The sequence below is a fragment of the Bos indicus genome, chromosome 26 (assembly GCF_029378745.1).
Source record: "Bos indicus isolate NIAB-ARS_2022 breed Sahiwal x Tharparkar chromosome 26, NIAB-ARS_B.indTharparkar_mat_pri_1.0, whole genome shotgun sequence".
Lineage (NCBI taxonomy): Eukaryota > Metazoa > Chordata > Mammalia > Artiodactyla > Bovidae > Bos > Bos indicus.
The window spans coordinates 34,158,877-34,176,694 of NC_091785.1; the positions used below are offsets into that span (position 1 = coordinate 34,158,877).

The 17,818-nt window shown below is 39.5% G+C and overlaps 1 protein-coding gene across 3 annotated transcripts in view; it reads left to right on the forward strand.

The window, feature by feature from the left end:
• TDRD1 (tudor domain containing 1) overlaps nucleotides 1–17,818 on the forward strand; it is a 55,073-nt gene that overhangs the window by 30,608 nt on the left and 6,647 nt on the right. For all 3 annotated transcript variants that reach the window (XM_070780877.1, XM_070780878.1, XM_070780876.1), the window contains exons 15-23: nucleotides 1,529–1,771; nucleotides 2,117–2,257; nucleotides 3,553–3,663; nucleotides 4,372–4,542; nucleotides 6,459–6,734; nucleotides 12,148–12,267; nucleotides 13,427–13,543; nucleotides 15,922–16,089; nucleotides 17,264–17,491. In XM_070780877.1, the coding sequence (XP_070636978.1) occupies nucleotides 1,529–1,771; nucleotides 2,117–2,257; nucleotides 3,553–3,663; nucleotides 4,372–4,542; nucleotides 6,459–6,734; nucleotides 12,148–12,267; nucleotides 13,427–13,543; nucleotides 15,922–16,089; nucleotides 17,264–17,491 (1,575 nt within the window). The remainder of the gene's footprint in view (nucleotides 1–1,528; nucleotides 1,772–2,116; nucleotides 2,258–3,552; nucleotides 3,664–4,371; nucleotides 4,543–6,458; nucleotides 6,735–12,147; nucleotides 12,268–13,426; nucleotides 13,544–15,921; nucleotides 16,090–17,263; nucleotides 17,492–17,818) is intronic.

The window sequence follows — 17,818 nt, forward strand, 5'->3', positions numbered from 1 at the left end:
AAAGAATCTGCCTGTAATTTGGGAAACTTGGGTTCGATCCCTGGGTCAGGAAGATTTCTCTGCAAAGGAAATGGCAGCCCACTCCACTATGCTTGCCTGAAGAATTCCACAGACAGAGGAGCCTGGTGGGCTACAGTCTGTAGGGTGGTAAAGAGTTGGACATGACTGAGCGACTTTTATTTTCACTGCTTGTAAAAACAATAAGAACATGAATGATCATGTGCTTAGAAATTGCTGTACATGTAATGTGTCCCTCTAGGAGCAGGAGCTTCTTTCCAACTTAAAAGATTGGCTTCTACAACTTTGATTCAAAGTACCGTAATTTAACTAGTATCCGCTTATCGGAAGGATATTTCCAAGTTTTTGCTACTAGCAGTGTTCTCTTAACTACATTTCACAACCTATCCAAGATCATTTTGTTAGGAAGAGATATAGGCTGCTATGTATAAATTAAAGAAGCTGTCTGGATATATAGTACAGGACAGAGAATATAGCCAATATTTTATAATAACTTTGAGTGGAGAATAAAAATACTGAATTACTGTGTTGTACACCTGAAACTAATACAGTACTGTGAATCAAATATACCTCAATTTAAAAATTAATTTTTTAGAAAGATCATTTCCTTGGGATAGGTTGTAAAATAGAGTTATATTGCAAAATGCCTCCTTGGGGGGAATAGAGGTGTGGGAGGTCTGCTGCTTTGCGTGTCTGTGTACCTGCTTTGATAGTTCTCTGGAAAAGGCGGACCTGTTTTACACACCCGCCAGAAATGTAGGAGGGAGTCAGTTCCTTCTCTCATCAGAGTGCCAAATAGATACTTCTCTGTTATTTCATCTTGGCCAATTTTGATAAACGAAAACATTTTAGTCTGTTTGATGACAAGTGAGATGGGAGGTTTGCTCGTAAGTTACTTGGCTCTTAGTTTTATGAAATGACTGTGCATAACGCTAGGGTTGTTGATTCTGTTAGTGCCCTTTCAGTAAATACTACAGATGTTTCCTACATCAGTGTTAGTGACCGGGTTTCTTCCTGGATTGTCTTATACTTTTGTTTATGATTTTCTTAACCTTATTGAGCTATGATTTGTATACCATAAAAGTCACTGTTTTAGGTGTGTAATTCAATGATTTTTAGTAAATTTATCGAGTTGCACCATCATCTCCATAACCCAGTTTTGTAACATTTCCATCACCCCACTGAGATCTCTTATGCCCATTTGTAGTTAATCCTAGCTTCCCAGGCAACCCCTAATCTACTTTCTGTCTTCTAGGTTTGCTTCTTTGGACATTTCATATCAATGGATTTATGATGGCTTGTTTACATAGAAATATAGAAGCTTTTTACAGACTTTGTAATTTTGCTTTCATTTTCATGTCTAGAAAATCCTCCAATGGACTTTCTGGTTCCAGTGTTTGTCATAGATTCCTTTGACAAAGATAGATTAACTTTGTGGAAATTAGGAGCTAAATTTCTAGATGGTTGCGATAAGAAGTATTTGAACATTCTTTCAAAAATTCTTTGTTAGGAGTAAAGCCATCATTAGGAATTTGGACTCCAGAAGCTGTTTGTCTGATGAAGAAAATTGTACAGAACAAAATGATCACAGTGAACGTGGTGGACAAGTTGGAAAACAGTTCCCTGGTGGAACTTACAGATCGATCTGTGACACCCCACATCAGTGTCACCAAAGCGCTCCTCAATGCAGGCTTTGCCGTGGAGGACAAGGGGCTTGTGACAGATAAGCCCAGTGACGTGAAAGAAGCCAGTGGTAAGTAAATTGTCCACCAGGTAATGTCCATGTTGGAGTTCAGATGGCTCTGTGAATGTATGGGTTCTCATATTTTTTAAAAGAATGGACGTTGAGTACCGTTTGTCTTTTTAAATCAACCATTCATCCAGAGTATGTGTTTGGGTCACTGGCAGCTGAAGATTGATCAGAAATGTAAATTTGAAATTCAGTGAGATAGTAATGGTTAATTCTGAGATTAACTGGCTTTCCTGTAAAGTCACTAAGAAAGTCATTGGAAGTTCTGTTCTTCGAGAGCAGGTTCTTCCTGCCTTTGACCCACCACCCTGGACATTTGTTTAGCAAAATGTCCATTTATTTTCACAGTTCCCTTGGGTATGGAAACACAAGTCAATCCACTGGAGTGGACATGGGTTGAACTTGCTGTTGATCAAACAGTGGATGTTGTGGTCTGTGTGATTGATAGTCCTGGAGAATTTTACTGCCATGTGCTTAAAGAGGATGGTGGTAAGTTGACTCTTACCTATTTATGTTACATTGTCATGGATAATAAATAAAGAAAAGTTTGTGATTGGGTGATGATACTGTTCCCTCTTCAGTAAGGGCCAAGTGAGTATTTGTATTTCCAAGAAAGATTTACAGGAATCCTGGAGTGAGTTGCCATTCCCTTCTCCAGGGTATCTTTCTGACCCAGGGATTGAACCTGGATCTCCTGCATTGCAGGCAGATTCTTTACCATCTGAACTACCAGGGAAGCCCCCTGGTTATACTTGGTTGCCTTTTATTCTGTTGTAAGCCATGATTTCTGTTTTCAATAGTGTCTCTTTTTAAACCAATTTAGGTTTCACAGAGTGTCTCCTAAATTTATTTTTGAAAAAACTGAATTGTTGACTTCATTTACGTATAACATACACATAGAGAAGTGCACAGATAAGAGTGATGTGTGTGCTTGGGCTCTGAGGAGAGTGCCCTTGAGGTCAGATGGGCCACTTCCCCCCGCAGTGTATGAAAGTGCCCTCTCCCACACCATTTCCAACACTGTGTCCTTAAATTTTCTTATTTCAACTAATCTGAGAGGTGACAGTTCTAACTTGATGCAGTTTAATTTCCATTTCTGTGAATGGGCCTTTGCCACATGTTTAAAAGATATTTTCCATTTACTTTGTATAGCGTTAACATGGCTTTTAAAGTTCTCCATGGCCTGTGTCTTTCTAAGCACATCTCTGGTGCTTTTGTTCAGTGGCTCACCTTTCCACCCTTCTCTGCCAGACTGCTCCCACCAAGTGTTTTTGGCTGCTTTGCCTCAGAGCCATTGCTTTTTTTTGGAATGCCCTCTCCTAGCCCTCTCCTTTGAGATTTCTCTGTGAGACCTTTGGTACAGAGCCCACCTCTCTGAATGTCCTTAGCAGACACTGTCTGCACCCCCCATGTAGTGGCGGTTCATATATGCCCCTTCAGGACAGCTTGTGTGTAACGTCCTTTCTGTGCAGGCTTGTCCGCCGTTTTCTGGTATACACGCAGAAGCCCACGCTCTAGCATATTGACAATGATGCTGTCATCGCGGCTCTGTGCCCACTGAATTGTTGGTATGGGGTTTACCGAGAATATTAACTGTTAACTAAATAATGACTGACTTGCCCAAGTTCTTAATAAGGAAAAGGGAAAGGCATTTGGTGTGCTTTATAATTGTCAGGAGATGTACCTGGATTTTTATGATCAAAACACTTTCCAGCTTTAAAGGAAAGTCTGCTACTCCGCATGTTTTAAAAATGTTAAATGCCGTATGTGTGTTGTGCTTTCAGCCCTAAAGGAACTCAGTGATTTGAACAACTTACTAGCAGAATATTGCCAGCAGAAGTTGCCTAATGATTTTAAGGCAGAAATAGGGCAACCTTGTTGTGCTTTCTTTGTAGGTAAGTTGCAGTTGGCACAATCTTGACTATATTAGAATCTTTTTTTTTCTTGACATTCAAACCTCATTTTTAGTGTGTATTCTCTTCCTGTTGTTTAGGCAGATATTTTTCATAATCAAAATTAAATGAATGCTTAAGATCTTATGTTTTCTCCCTTCTCTCTTTGCAACAAGAGACTCCAAATGATACTTTTCCTACTTAACTTTGTCAAATGCTTTTCTTTGCAGAATTTCTGATAGTAATGAAAGGGAGACCTGTTCACTGCAGAGTCATTGTTTCTTCTGGTTACCCTTTGCATGTTTATCTTGAAAATATATTCGATGAAATCCCTTAATTTTATTGCATGTTTTTCTGTTTATATAATTTACCAAGTAACAGGTAAAACAGTCTCAATTAGCAATAAGAGAATTATGTCCTCCAGTTTGACAAATATGTTCAAGTTTATTAAATCTTTTCTTAATATTCTGCTTACTGGTTAGGTTATGAATGAAATCTTTATAGTAGATGTAAAAGTGTGATGCTATAAAAACTTTGGAGATAATTTTAAGAATGAATTTTGAAATTTCTGAATTATGAGCTAAGGTAACATCTGGAAAAAGAACAAATTTATTAGCTACTTTAGACAAAGGATGGTCTTTTTCAAAATAAAAATTTCAAATCTCAATAGAAGGGAAATACTCCATGTTATAAATTTTGTGTTAAATCTAGGTGACAATAATTGGTATCGGGCTTTGGTCAAGGAAATCTTACCAAACGGAAACTTTAAAGTACATTTTGTGGATTATGGAAACATTGAAGAAGTTACTGCAGATGAACTTCAAATGATCCCATCCAAGTTTCTAAAACTTCCATTTCAAGGGATACAGTGCTGGTTAGTAGGTATGATGCAAAATGAGAAATTTTCTCAATTGTCTTCTAATACTTAGATTACACAAACTTCTCAGTGTTAATATATCTCTAATTTTAATATTTTGTGTAAGCTATTTTGTTTCAAATAGCCTCAAGTATTTTAGCCTTTTGTCTTAGCAGTTTTGCTTCTAATAATTCATCCCCCCAAAACAGTCTTATGAGTTCACCAAGTTCACCTACATGGAAATTTGTTACACTACTGTTCATAGTGGCTGAACAACCTAAATAGCCAGAAATAGAGCCTCGGTTAAATGAGGATCCATATAGTGGGTAGTGAAAATGTTAGTTACTCAGTCACGTCCAATTCTTTGTGACCCCATGAAGTGTAGCCTGCCAGGCTCCTCTGTCCATGGAATTCTCCCGGCAAGAATACAGGAGTAGGTTGCCATTCCCTTCTCCAGGGGATCTTCCCAACCCAGGGATTGAACCCAGGTCTCCTGCATTGCAGGCAGATGCTTTACCATCTGAGCCGCCAGGAAAGCCCATAGTGGGTAGTGGTGTTGCCTCTTTCACAAGGATGTTGTGAGGATTATTGAGTGAATGTTTAGACCAGGGTCTGGCACTCAGAAAGTGCCATTAAATGTTTGCTCTTACTACACAGTCATTAAAATGTTAAATATGTGTTGTTGACATGAAGAGTAGTTCATGAATTAAGCGAAGGAAGCCAGTTATAAAAGAGATGCAGGGTAGTATTATGGTTAAGAGAACAGATTGCAACCACCTCTGCTGCCCATGAAGAGTAGTTCATGAATTAAGCGAAGGAAGCCAGTTATAAAAGAGATGCAGGGTAGTATTATGGTTAAGAGAACAGATTGCAACCACCTCTGCTGCCTGCTTGCTGTGAGATCTTAGGTAAGCTGGTTAAACGATGGGCTTCCTTTGCTCATCTGGAGAATTATTGTACTTCCCTCGAAAAGACATTAAGAATAAAAGAGAAATAAAGTATAAAGCACTGAATAGTGCCTAACATAGTAATTTTTTATATTATAAAATTTTTATATGTGTATATTATTTTTATAAGTTTTTAGTATTATAAAATTTCTTTATAAAAGAATTATGAGTGTATATGCATGTGAGTATTTCCATATGCATATAAAGATTATGGAAGGTCACATACAAAAATGTTAATAGTCATGTATGGAAGCGTTAGATGCCTTTTATTTTTCCTTTCGCCTATCTGGTTTCTTTTTACTTATTTTACACTGAGTATGATTTGGATTATATTTTCAATTACCATGTTTTATGTCAGTGCTTAAAGTATGATCCCCTCCCACCCTACAACCAGTGAGTAGTATCAGTATGAGAACTTGTTAAAAACGCAGATTCAGTCCCCACCCAAGACCTGCTACTTAACTGGAAACTCTAGGGCGGGGCCCCCAAATCTGTGTTCACCAGCCCTCTAGGTAATCTAGATGCACAGCCACATTTGAGAATCACTGTTAATGAAAATTAGGGTGTAAGTCAGAGTTATCCTAGAAAAATAATTTTTGGTTTCAAATCTAAGATGACATTTTAAAATTATCATTGGAAAATTATGTGAAAGTATGTTTTTTTTTTAATCAGAATAATTGATACTCATGATTGTGTATATAAGAATGATGGCTTCTAGAAACAGTACTTCTGTTTATGCCTATTGGGAAAAATGTCAGGTGAAGATAAGTTAGTGAGGAAAGTCATGACAGACCCCGAGACTCCTAAAATCCCAGTAGTGTATTTGCAGATGCATTATCTGCAGCACAGGCACAGTATAATTGACTATTGAGAAAAGATATTCAAAATCACTGACCTGAATGGGAAACTTGGCAAGGGGAGTGCTGGATGTTATTGAGGCAAAAAATGTAGCTTTGGGGCACAGAGTTCTTGTTAATGCTGTTCTTATTTGTCAGGTATACAGCCTAGAAACAAACACTGGAGTAAAGAAGCCATAGCAAGATTTCAGACGTGTGTTGCCAGGATAAAACTCCAAGCCCAAGTGGTTGAAATCACTGAAAACGGAGTGGGGATTGAACTCACTGACCTTTCCACTTCTTATCCCAGAATCATTAGCGATATTCTGATTGATGAACATCTGGTTTTAAAAGCTGGTTCACCACATACAGACTTAGCGAAAACCAGACCTGTTGATAAGCATGACCTTCAGATTGATACCCCGGGGCTTCAAGGTAACATTTTTAAACTGTTATTTAAATTTGTGTTCTCCTTTGCTTTTATAGGCTATGAAAATTGTGCTATTTCAAGTGACCGGATTTTCCTGTAGAAATACCATTTGTGGAAGTAGATTAGTAATAGGTAATTTAAATCAGTTTAATGTTTATTGAATTCAATATCACAGTAATCAGTTTAATGTTTATTCTTTCAATATCATGGTAATCCAACTCTATGCCCCGACCAGTAATGCTGAAGAAGCTGAATGGTTCTATGAGGACCTACAAGACCTTCTAGAACTAACACCCAAGAAAGATGTTCTTTTCATTATAGAGGACTGGAATGCAAAAGTAGGAAGTCAAGAAACAACTGGAGTAACAGACAAATTTGGCCTTGGAGTACAGAATGAAGCAGGACAAAGTCTAACAGAGTTTTGCCAAGAGAACACACTGGTCATAGTAAACACCCTCTTCTGACAACACAAGAGAGGACTCTACACGTGGACATCACCAGATGGTCAATACAGAAATCAGGTTGATTATATTCTTTGCAGATAAAGATGGAGAAGCTCTATACAGACAGCAAAAACAAAATCAGGAACTGACTGTGACTCAGATCATGAACTCCTTACTGCCAAATTCAGACTTAAATTGAAGAAAGTAGGTAAAACCACTAGACCATTCAGGTATGACCTAAATCACTATACAGTGGATGTGAGAAATAGATTCAAGGCATTAGATTTGATAGATAGAGTACCTAATGAACCATGGACGGAGGTTCGTGACATTGTATAGGAGACAGGGATCAAGACCATCTCCAAGAAAAAGAAATGCAAAAAACCGCAATGGCTAACTGAGGAGGCCTTACAAATAGCTGTGAAAAGAAGAGAAGCGAAAAGCAAAGGAGAAAAAGAAAGAAATACCCATTTGAATGCAGAGTTCCAAAGAATACCAAGGAGAGATAAGAAAGCCTTTCTCCATGATCAGTGCAAAGAAATAGAGGAAAACAATAGAATGGCAAAGACTAGAGCTCTCTTCAAGAATTAAGAGATACCAAGGGAACATTTCGGAGAACGCAATGGCACCCCACTCCAGTACTCTTGCCTGGAAAATCCCAAGGGCAGAGGAGCCTGGTAGGCTGCAGTCCATGGGGTCGCTAAGAGCCGGACACGACTGAGCGACTTCACTTTCACTTTTCACTTTCATGCGTTGGAGAAGGAAATGGCAACCCACTCCAGTGTTCTTGCCTGGAGAATCCCAGGGACGGGGGAGCCTGGTGGGCTGCCGTCTATGGGGTCGCACAGAATCGGACATGACTGAAGTGACTTAGCAGCAAGGGAACATTTCATGCAAAAGTGGGCACAATAAAGGACAGAAATGGTATGGACCTAACAGAAGCAGACGATATTAAGAAGAGGTGGCAAGAATACACAGAAGAGCTATACAGAAAAGATGTCATGACCCAGATAACTACGATGGTGTGATCACTTACCTAGAGCCAGACATCCTGGAGTGTGAGGTCAAGTGGGCCTTAGGAAGCATCAGTACGAACAAAGCTAGTGGAGGTGATGGAATTCCAGTTGAGCTATTTCAGATTCTAAAAGATGATGCTGTGAAAGTGCTGCACTCAGTTCAGTTCAGTCACTCAGTCGTGTCCGACTCTTTGCGACCCCATGAACCACAGCACGCCAGGCCTCCCTGTCCATCACCAACTCCTAGAGTCCACCCAAACCCATGTCCATCAAGTTGGTGGTGCCATCCAACCATCTCATCCTCTCGTCCCCTTCTCCTCCTGTCTTCGATCTTTCCTAGCATCAGGGTCTTTTCAAATGAGTCAGCTCTTCACATCAAGTGGCCAGAGTATTGGAGTTTAAGCTTCAACATCAGTCCTTCCAATGAAATTCAGGACTGATTTCCTTTAGGATGGACTCGTTGGATCTCCTTGCAGTCCAAGGGACTCTCAAGAGTGTTCTCCAACACCACAGTTCAAAAGCATCAATTCTTTAGCTCTCAGCTTTCTTTATAGTCCGACTCTCACATCCATACATGACCACTGGAAAAACCATAGGCTTGACTAGACAGACCATTGTTGGCAAAGTAAGGTCTCTGCTTTTTAATATGCTGTCTAGGTTGGTCATAACTTTCCTTCCAAGGAGTAAGCGTCTTTTAATTTCATGGCTGCAGTCACCATCTGCAGTGATTTGGGAGCCCCTAAAGATAAAGTCTGTCACTGTTTGCATTGTTTCCCCATCCATTTGCCATGAAGAGATAGGACCAGATGCCATGATCTTAGTTTTCTGAATGTTGAGGTTTAAGCCAACTTTTTCACTCTGCTCTTTCACTTTCATCAAGAGGCTCTTCAGTTGTTCTTCACTTTCTGCCATAAGCGTGGTGTCATCTGCGTATCTGAGGTTATTGATATTTCTCCTGGCAATCTTGATTCCAGCTTGTGCTTCCTCCAGCCCAGCATTTCTCATGATGTACTCTGCATATAAGTTAAATAAGCAGGGTGATAATATACAGCCTTGATGTACTCCTTTCCCTATTTGGAACCAGTCTGTTGTTCCATGTCCAGTTCTAACTGTTGCTTCCTGACCTGCATATAAGTTTCTCAAGAGGCAGGTCAGGTGGTCTGGTATTCCCATCTCTTTCAGAATTTTCCACAGTTTATTGTGGTCCACACAGTCAAAGGCTTTGGCATAGTCAATAAAGCAGAAATAGATGTTTTTCTGGAACTCTCTTGCTTTTTCAATGATCCAACAGATGGCAATTTGATCTCTGGTTCCTTTGCCTTTTCTGAAACCAGCTTGAACATCTGGAAGTTCATAGTTCATGTATTCCTGAAGCCTGGCTTGGAGAATTTTAAGCATCGCTTTACTAGCGTGTGAGATGAGTGCAATTGTGCGGTAGTTTAAGCATTCTTTGGCATTGCCTTTCTTTGGGATTGGAATGAAAACTGACCTTTTCCAGTCCTGTGGCCACTGCTGAGTTTTCCAAATTTTCTGGCATATTGAGTGCAGCACTTTGACAGCGTCATCTTTGAGGATTTGAAATACCTCAACTGGAATTCCATCTCTTCCACTCGCTTTGTTTGTAGTGATGCTTCTAAGGCCCACTGGACTTCACGTTCCAGAATGTCTGGCTCAGGTGAGTGATCACACCATCGTGATTATCTGGGTTGTGAAGACCTTTTTTGTACAGTTCTTCTGTGTATTCTTGCCACCTCTTCTTAGTATCTTCTGCTTCTGTTCAGTTCATGCCATTTCTGTCCTTTATCGAGCCCATCTTTGCATGAAATGTTCCCTTGGTATCTCTAATTTTATTGAAGAGATCTCTAGTCTTTCCCATTCTATTGTTTCCCTCTATTTCTTTGCCTTGATCACTGAGGAAGGCCTTCTTATCTCTCCTTGACCGGGAGCTGACTGTGGCTCGGATCATGAACTCTTTATTGCCAAATTCAGACTGAAATTGAAGAAAGTGGAGAAAACCAATAGACCATTCAGGTATGACCTAAATCAAATCCCTTATGACTATACAGTGGAAATTAGAAATAGATTTAAGGGACTAGATCTGATAGACAGACTGCCTGATTATCTATGGATAGAGGTTTCTGACATTGTACAGGAGACAGGAATCAAGACCATCCCCAAGAAAAAGAAAAGCAAAAAAGCAAAATGGCTGTCTGAGGAGGCCTTACAAATAGCTGCACTCAATATGCCAGCAAATTTGGAAAACTCAGCAGTGGCCACAGGACTGGAAAAGGTCAGTTTTCATTCCAATCGCAAAGAAAGGCAATGCCAAAGAATGTTCAAACTACCTCACAGTTGCACTCATCTCACATACTAGCAAAGTAATGGTCAAAATTCTCCAAGCGAGGCTTCAACATTATGTGAACTGTGAACTTCCAGATGTACAAGCTGGTTTTAGAAAAGGCAGAGGAACCAGAGATCAAATTACCAACATCTGTTGGATTATTGAAAACGCAAGAGAGTTCCAGAAAAACACCTATTTCTACTTTATTGACTATGCCAAAGCCTTTGACTGTGTGGATCACCACAAACTAGAAAATTCTGAAAGAGATGGGAATACCAGACCACCTGACTTGCCTCTTGAGAAATCTGTATGCAGGTCAAGAAGCAACAGTTAGAACTGGACATGGAACAACAGACTGGTTCCAAATAGGGAAAGGAGTACATCAAGGCTGTATATTATCACCCTGCTTATTTAACTTATATGCAGAGTACATCATGAGAAACGCTGGGCTGGAGGAAGCACAAGCTGGAATCAAGATTGCCAGGAGAAATATCAATAACCTCAGATACGCAGATGACACCACGCTTATGGCAGAAAGTGAAGAACAACTAAAGAGCCTCTTGATGAAAGTGAAATAGAGTGAAAAAGTTGGCTTAAACCTCAACATTCAGAAAACTAAGATCATGGCATCTGGTCCTATCTCTTCATGGCAAATGGATGGGGAAACAATGGAAACAGTGACAGACTTTATCTTTAGGGGCTCCCAAATCACTGCAGATGGTGACTGCAGCCATGAAATTAAAAGACGCTTACTCCTTGGAAGGAAAGTTATGACCAACCTAGACAGCATATTAAAAAGCAGAGACCTTACTTTGCCAACAATGGTCTGTCTAGTCAAGCCTATGGTTTTTCCAGTGGTCATGTATGGATGTGAGAGTCGGACTATAAAGAAAGCTGAGAGCTAAAGAATTGATGCTTTTGAACTGTGGTGTTGGAGAAGACTCTTGAGAGTCCCTTGGACTGCAAGGAGATCCAACGAGTCCATCCTAAAGGAAATCAGTCCTGAATTTCATTGGAAGGACTGATGTTGAAGTTGAAACTCCAATACTTTCACCACCTTATGTGAAGAACTGACATGTTTGAAAAGACCGTGATGCTGGGAAAGATTGAAGGCGGCAGGAGAAGGGGACAACAGAGGATGAGATGGTTAGATGGCATCACTGACTCAAATACATGAGTAAACTCATGGAGTTTGAGTAAATCTGGGAGTTGGTGATGGACAGGGAGGCCTGGTGTGCTGCAGTACATTGGGTTGCAAAGAATTGGATGCAACTGAACTGAACTGAATGTTTATTTAAACAGGGTTTTATTGAACACTATACTCATTTTTAATGTAGTTACTTGTCAGGTAAACACGTACATCATACAGCTATGTATCCCTTAAAGTTTGAATAAATTTTAAAAATTAAATGTACTATAGAAATAAAAATAGTCTATATGAGTGTCATAGTTTAAGCATTCTTGTTATATAGGTTGAGCTTTTTTGTAATGCATACTAGAGTCCCTAATATTAAACAAAGTCTTTTGGAAAATACAGATTTTCATTTTGGGACTTTGGGAGTGTTGAATACTGAAGTTTATCTGTTTCATGAGAGGCCTGTATTTCGTGTATTTTCAGCCATGTCTTCAGCTGATCAGTGGAGTACAATAGAATTGCCAGTTAATAAAACTGTACAAGCATGCATTTTAGAAATCACAAATGCAAACTTGTTTTATGCTCTACCAAATGAAATAGCAGGTAAGAAAGTTTGAGACATATTTATGCTAGTCTGTTAATTGTAGAATGAACTTAACTGAACTCCTTAGGAAGTGACCTGGAGAAGAAGTGATGATTTCTTTTCCACTCAGTGTTTTAATTGATCATAGTAATATGTAAGGAAAATCTGATTTTAAAAACAGATGTGAACATGCCCTGCATTCAGTCTCTACTCTGCCTGGTCTTGATCATCTGCAGCTTTTTATAACAAGGCAGTGTCCTTGATTACTGTATAATTTCTTGTTTAAAAGTAGGTACTGTCTGTATGGAATTATACTTACTAACCTAACCTTCTACGAGCATTGAGAGAATTTGAACTGAATTCTGTTTTAGATATGTTGAAAGAGTACTTTGAAATCACTGTTTAATCACAATGTTACTGAGTCTTAGGAATTTAGAGAACTGTTTTACAGTGCCTCTAATTGTGAAGAAGAGTAGCATATAAATGTTGACTTTAATTTTCCTTTTTTGTTTCATGAAAGATTACAATTCAGTTATCTTGTCAGTGTATTTGAGTTTATCCTTGTAGTTCAGAAGCTGAGTTAGTACAAGTTAGCTATTCAGAATAATTTGTAGATGCTTAAAAATGAAATTTTTTTTAAAGTGATCAAACCAAGAATTGTGGTGATACCAATAACTGCTCTTAAATTTATTCTCTGTATTAGGAACAATCATTTTTATACTGTATAGTAGGAAGCATGGGCTCAGGCTTATTCCATCCTGGCAGCTACATATGGTGTGATGAATTGGAAGTACTTTATTTCATTTTCTTACCTATAACACACTGACAAGTTCACGGAACAATTGTAACGCTGTAGCCTGATACCATAAGCTTTTGTAGAACGAGCACACTGGACTAGCCACCCTGATCAACAAATTAGCCCACCGGTGGCTTCCTTCTTGCCCCTCCCAGTACTGCATCCCTTCCCCACAGGGTACCCACTAGTGGTTTTATCTATTTTTAAAACAGAAATGTTTTAAAATAGTAAAAATTAAAATATTTTAAATATTAATATTTAAAATATTAAAAATATACAGGATCTTTGGAGTTTAGATTTGATCTTCCTTTTTATATACTTGTATAAATATTGGCATTGAAAGTTTCTTCACAGAACGTTGTTTTTTTTTATATATATTTTAGAAGATCAGGAAAAACTGAGCGTATTGACGGCCGAATTGTTAGAATATTGCAATGCTCAGAAAAGCCGATCGCCCTATACACCGAAAATTGGAGATGCGTGTTGTGCCAGATATACAAGTAAGATTCTTTGTGTTACCCAGAACAGTGAGCATTTAAAACATGAGACTTACAGTTTTTAAAAGTATTTAATTTTCTATTTATTTTATATGATAGTTGGATCTTCAGTTTCCCTCTGTTTTCTTCCCGGTAGAAATGTGTCCTAATTTTTGGTTAGATAAGTATTCTGTGTTACGATACTAGGGTTGCATAAAAGCGGTTCACAGCCTAGCCATGTAGTCACTATAAATACTTTCGCAGCCTTTTTTTTTTGTTACTTGTGTTCTGTATACTTTCAGTAATGATCTCCAGTCCTCTCACTGGTAAAAATTCTATCCAAGAGTACTTTATGTACTTAATCAACTTTTGTCATAATTGTAGGCAGCCCTGGCCTTTTTGCCAGCTCCTGTCTAGACTGCTTGTCTTTGGGACCTGAGCTGTCCTCCTGGAGGTTCTCGTCACCATCACGCCAACCCTCTGTTGCTTGGATTTCTCTCCCACCCCTCCTCTTGTTGCAAGATTGTCTCCCTTCCTCATTTCAATGTGCTTTCTGGATCCCTTACTTTTGATTTACTCTTAATATTTGGGTATATCTCATCCTCTGGAAGCTGAGAAAAGGTATGTGTAAAATAAGTTTTCTGTTATGTTTCATGTTTGAAACAGTATTCACCCTAATAGTTTCTTAATAGCTTACCTATAGATAGAATTCCAGGTTGGAAATCATCTTCCCCTTAAATTTTTGAAGGCGTTGCTTTTATATCGTCTTTTAGCTGTAGGTGTTGCTGGTGGAGAGGTAGATGTCATTGAGGTTCTCCAAACTCTGTACATATTTTTTTCCTTCTTTCTGGAACTTGTGGTAATCTCTTCATCCCGAGTTTTGAATTTTATGATGTGACTTAGCATTGGTTTTCTTTCTTTCTTTTTCTGGGCTACTCCACACAGCTTGTGGAATCTTAGTTCGCCAACCAGGGATCGAACCCGGGCCCTGACGGTGCAGGTGTGGGGTCCTAACCAGGGACCTCCCCCAGCTCTGGTTTTCCTTCCACCATTGTACTGAGCGAGCACTCAGCGGGTGGGCACTTTAGTCTTGAAATTTATGAGCTTTAGTTTTGAAATTTGTTCCTGAATTTTTTTTATTCCTTCCTTTCGTTTTCTGCTGTTTTATGAACGCCCAGGTTTTCTAATGTTGGGCTTAAACTCTTCTGCTGAATTTCCTCTGCTGTTTCATCTTTTTTGTTCTGTTCAAGAGGTTTCCTCAGTTTTCTCTTCCAGCCTGTCTTACCTCATTTTTAATACCACAGTTTTTTTGTTTCAGTAGTTTTTATGTTTCTCAAGTGTGTGGTTTTAACACTTCCTTGTACCTGTTCTAAGGATGGAAGGTCATTTCTCTGAGGATGGTCATATTCTTTTAATTTTCATGGTTCCCTCTGTCCTTGGCCTCTGTTTCCTCGAGATCCTGTTTGTTTGGTCTGGTCTTCTCTTTCTTCTTCTATTTGGCCATCCTTTGCTGTTTTATCTTTATAAGGTGAGGCGCTAAGAAGCTAATTGGAAGTTCCTTTGAGTGGGGGCAGAGCTTGTCTGCTTGGTGGGCTTCCCTGTGGGCTGGCTCTGCTGTTTCACTGGGAAGTCCTCACGCTGGTGTCTTGAAGTGCTTTTGCTTGAGATGGTTGTCTGCTGCCTGAAGTGCGTGACTTGCCTGACAGGGATCTTGTAAACTCTATCCTCTGCTCTGCCTCATGTTCCCCAGTCCACAGTCTCTGGTTCGTCCTCTCTGGAGAAGAAACTAGTCTTCTGCCCGTGGGTAGAGCCGTTACCTAGAAAGGGGGACTTTAAGTGTTATTAAAGCATGTAAACACAGAGCTGATCATAAAGCTTCAGCACCTTTAAAAATAGCTATTATGTGTAATGTGTTTATAAACTAAAGTTTATATACATGTCTTGGGGAAGGAACTCTGCTTCCACTATTCAGTCACCATCTCAGTTCCGTCTTTCCTCCTACTTTTGAATGAGTAGCACCAATTATTGAGCCTTGCTTGCTTAGGGATTTGAAATGCAAACTGGGACGCTTCTTGGCTTCCTTACAGCAGCTTCAGTTGAGCTCTGCTAAGTCATTTCCATTCATGTATCTGCTTTCCAGCTTCCCAACCTTACATTGTCTTCTCGCTTGTTCTCTATCCTTGTGGTTTTAGCCTTTTTTTCTGTTCAATCCTATAACTGTCTTTTCAGTAGAATCTGCAAGAAGTAGAGGTGATGCTTGTATTTAATCTAGACTCCTTGGCATGAAACCAGAAATCTTGGTGTGGATTTCCAAGTGATGTCAATGTAACTGAATAACCACCTTAAGGGAGGAGGGCCTCATTGAATGTAACTTCTCACCTGAGACTCCGTTCCGTTTTTAGGCGATGATTGCTGGTACCGTGCCATCGTGCTGGGGACATCAGATGCCGACGTGAGAGTGCTCTATGTGGACTATGGAAACATCGAAACCCTGCCTCTCTGCAGAGTGCAGCCCATCTCTGCCAGGCACCTGGAGCTTCCTTTCCAAATTATCAAGTGTTCCCTTGACGGTAGACAATTAAATCACTTTCCAGTATGGGTGTCTGTGGGATTTTTTTTTCTTTCTTCTATAGCATTAAGTCTGAAACAAATGGGTATTTTAAGTAACTGTCCAGATTTCTAAATATCAAGCAGAGTTTATATAAAAAAAAAAAAACCTCATGTCTTTTATTCTTTATTTCATTCTCACAAAAATTATATTCAGTCGTTCTATCTTTGGTTTCACAGATTAGTGTCAAAGAGTCAAGGCTCAGAGATTCTGGTTGGCCTCAGGTTGCAGAGGTAGTAAGTGGCAGAGCCAGGACCAACTGGGGTCACTCCTCTGACCTCTTTTGTGGGGGTCTTTCTACTTTGTTGCAGACTAGAGATGTTCACATGACACTGTTTTGGGCTACCTTACTATTCGTACTCTTATGTATATCTGCATATTTATTCAACCCTTCAGTTGGAATTTGAACAAAAGGAACCAAAATGCTGAAGTAGCTTTTTATTCTTACTCCTATATTCTTTACCTAGAGGTTCCACCAGATAATAACAGACCGCCTCGTAGTCTACTTTGGTTTTGACTCAGAAAATTCTCTTTATCATTGTTTGCTTCCCCCATTAGAACAGAAGTCCACGCAGGTAGACATTTGTCAGTGTTCTGGCTTTTAGATCTAAATTAAGTGCTTGACAGGGCTTCCCTGATGGCTCTGCTGGTAAAGAATCGGCCTGCAATGCAGGAGACCCTGGTTTGATCCCTGGGTCGGGAAGATCCCCTGGAGAAGGGATGGGCTACCCGTTCTAGTATTCTTGGGCTTCTCTTGTGGCTTGGCTGATAAAGAATACACCTGCAATGCAGGAGACCTGGGTTCGATCCCTGAGTTGGGAAGATCCCCTGGAGAAGGGATAGGCTACCCACTCCAGTACTCTGGCCTGGAGAATTTCAAGGGACTGTATAGTCCGTGGAGTCGCGAAAAGTAGGAAACGACTAAGCAACTTTCTCTTCACTAGTGCTTGACACATAATAGGGATTGAGGAATATTTGTCAAGTTTGATTTATTTGAATGCAGCAGCAGTTGTACATTATAGCATACGTAACTAAAGCTAGCTAAAATCAGTGAGCCTTTTGTTTATTATCCTTAGACAATTAAGTTAAATATTATATTTTAGAAACTTGTTGATTAATACTCAATTTTTTTCCAGGACTAATGGAATTGAATGGAAGATGTTCTCACCTAATGATAGAGCTACTGAAGAATTTCATGTTGAATCAGAATGTAATGATTTCTGTAAAAGGAGTTATCAAGAATGTCCACACGGTGTCAGTTGAGAAGTGTTCCGAGAATGGTATTATCAATATAGCTGATAAGCTGGTGATGTATGGTCTGGCAAAAAACATCACATCTAAAAAGCCAGCTGCTGTAAATACAGGTATTGTTTTTTCAAGTTTAATTAATAACAGATGTAAGCGTGACCAGGAACAGACGTACCCAGTTTAGTAGGTCTGATCTGTATTCTCACGGCTATGTTTGTTCCCTTTGTCGTCCTCTTCTGTGAATCCTGCAGTGGGGTACTGACTCATGTTGCCGCCTCAGAGGAGCCTGGAAGGAATCCGGCCTCCCAGTCCAGATTTTCCTTATATCAGGCTCAGCAACCTTGTCCATAGCATTAATGCTCCAAGCTTTAAAAAGGTCAAGCATTCAGAGTTACTTCCCACTTCCTTTTGATCTTGATCAAAGTGAGAAGAACTCGTATACT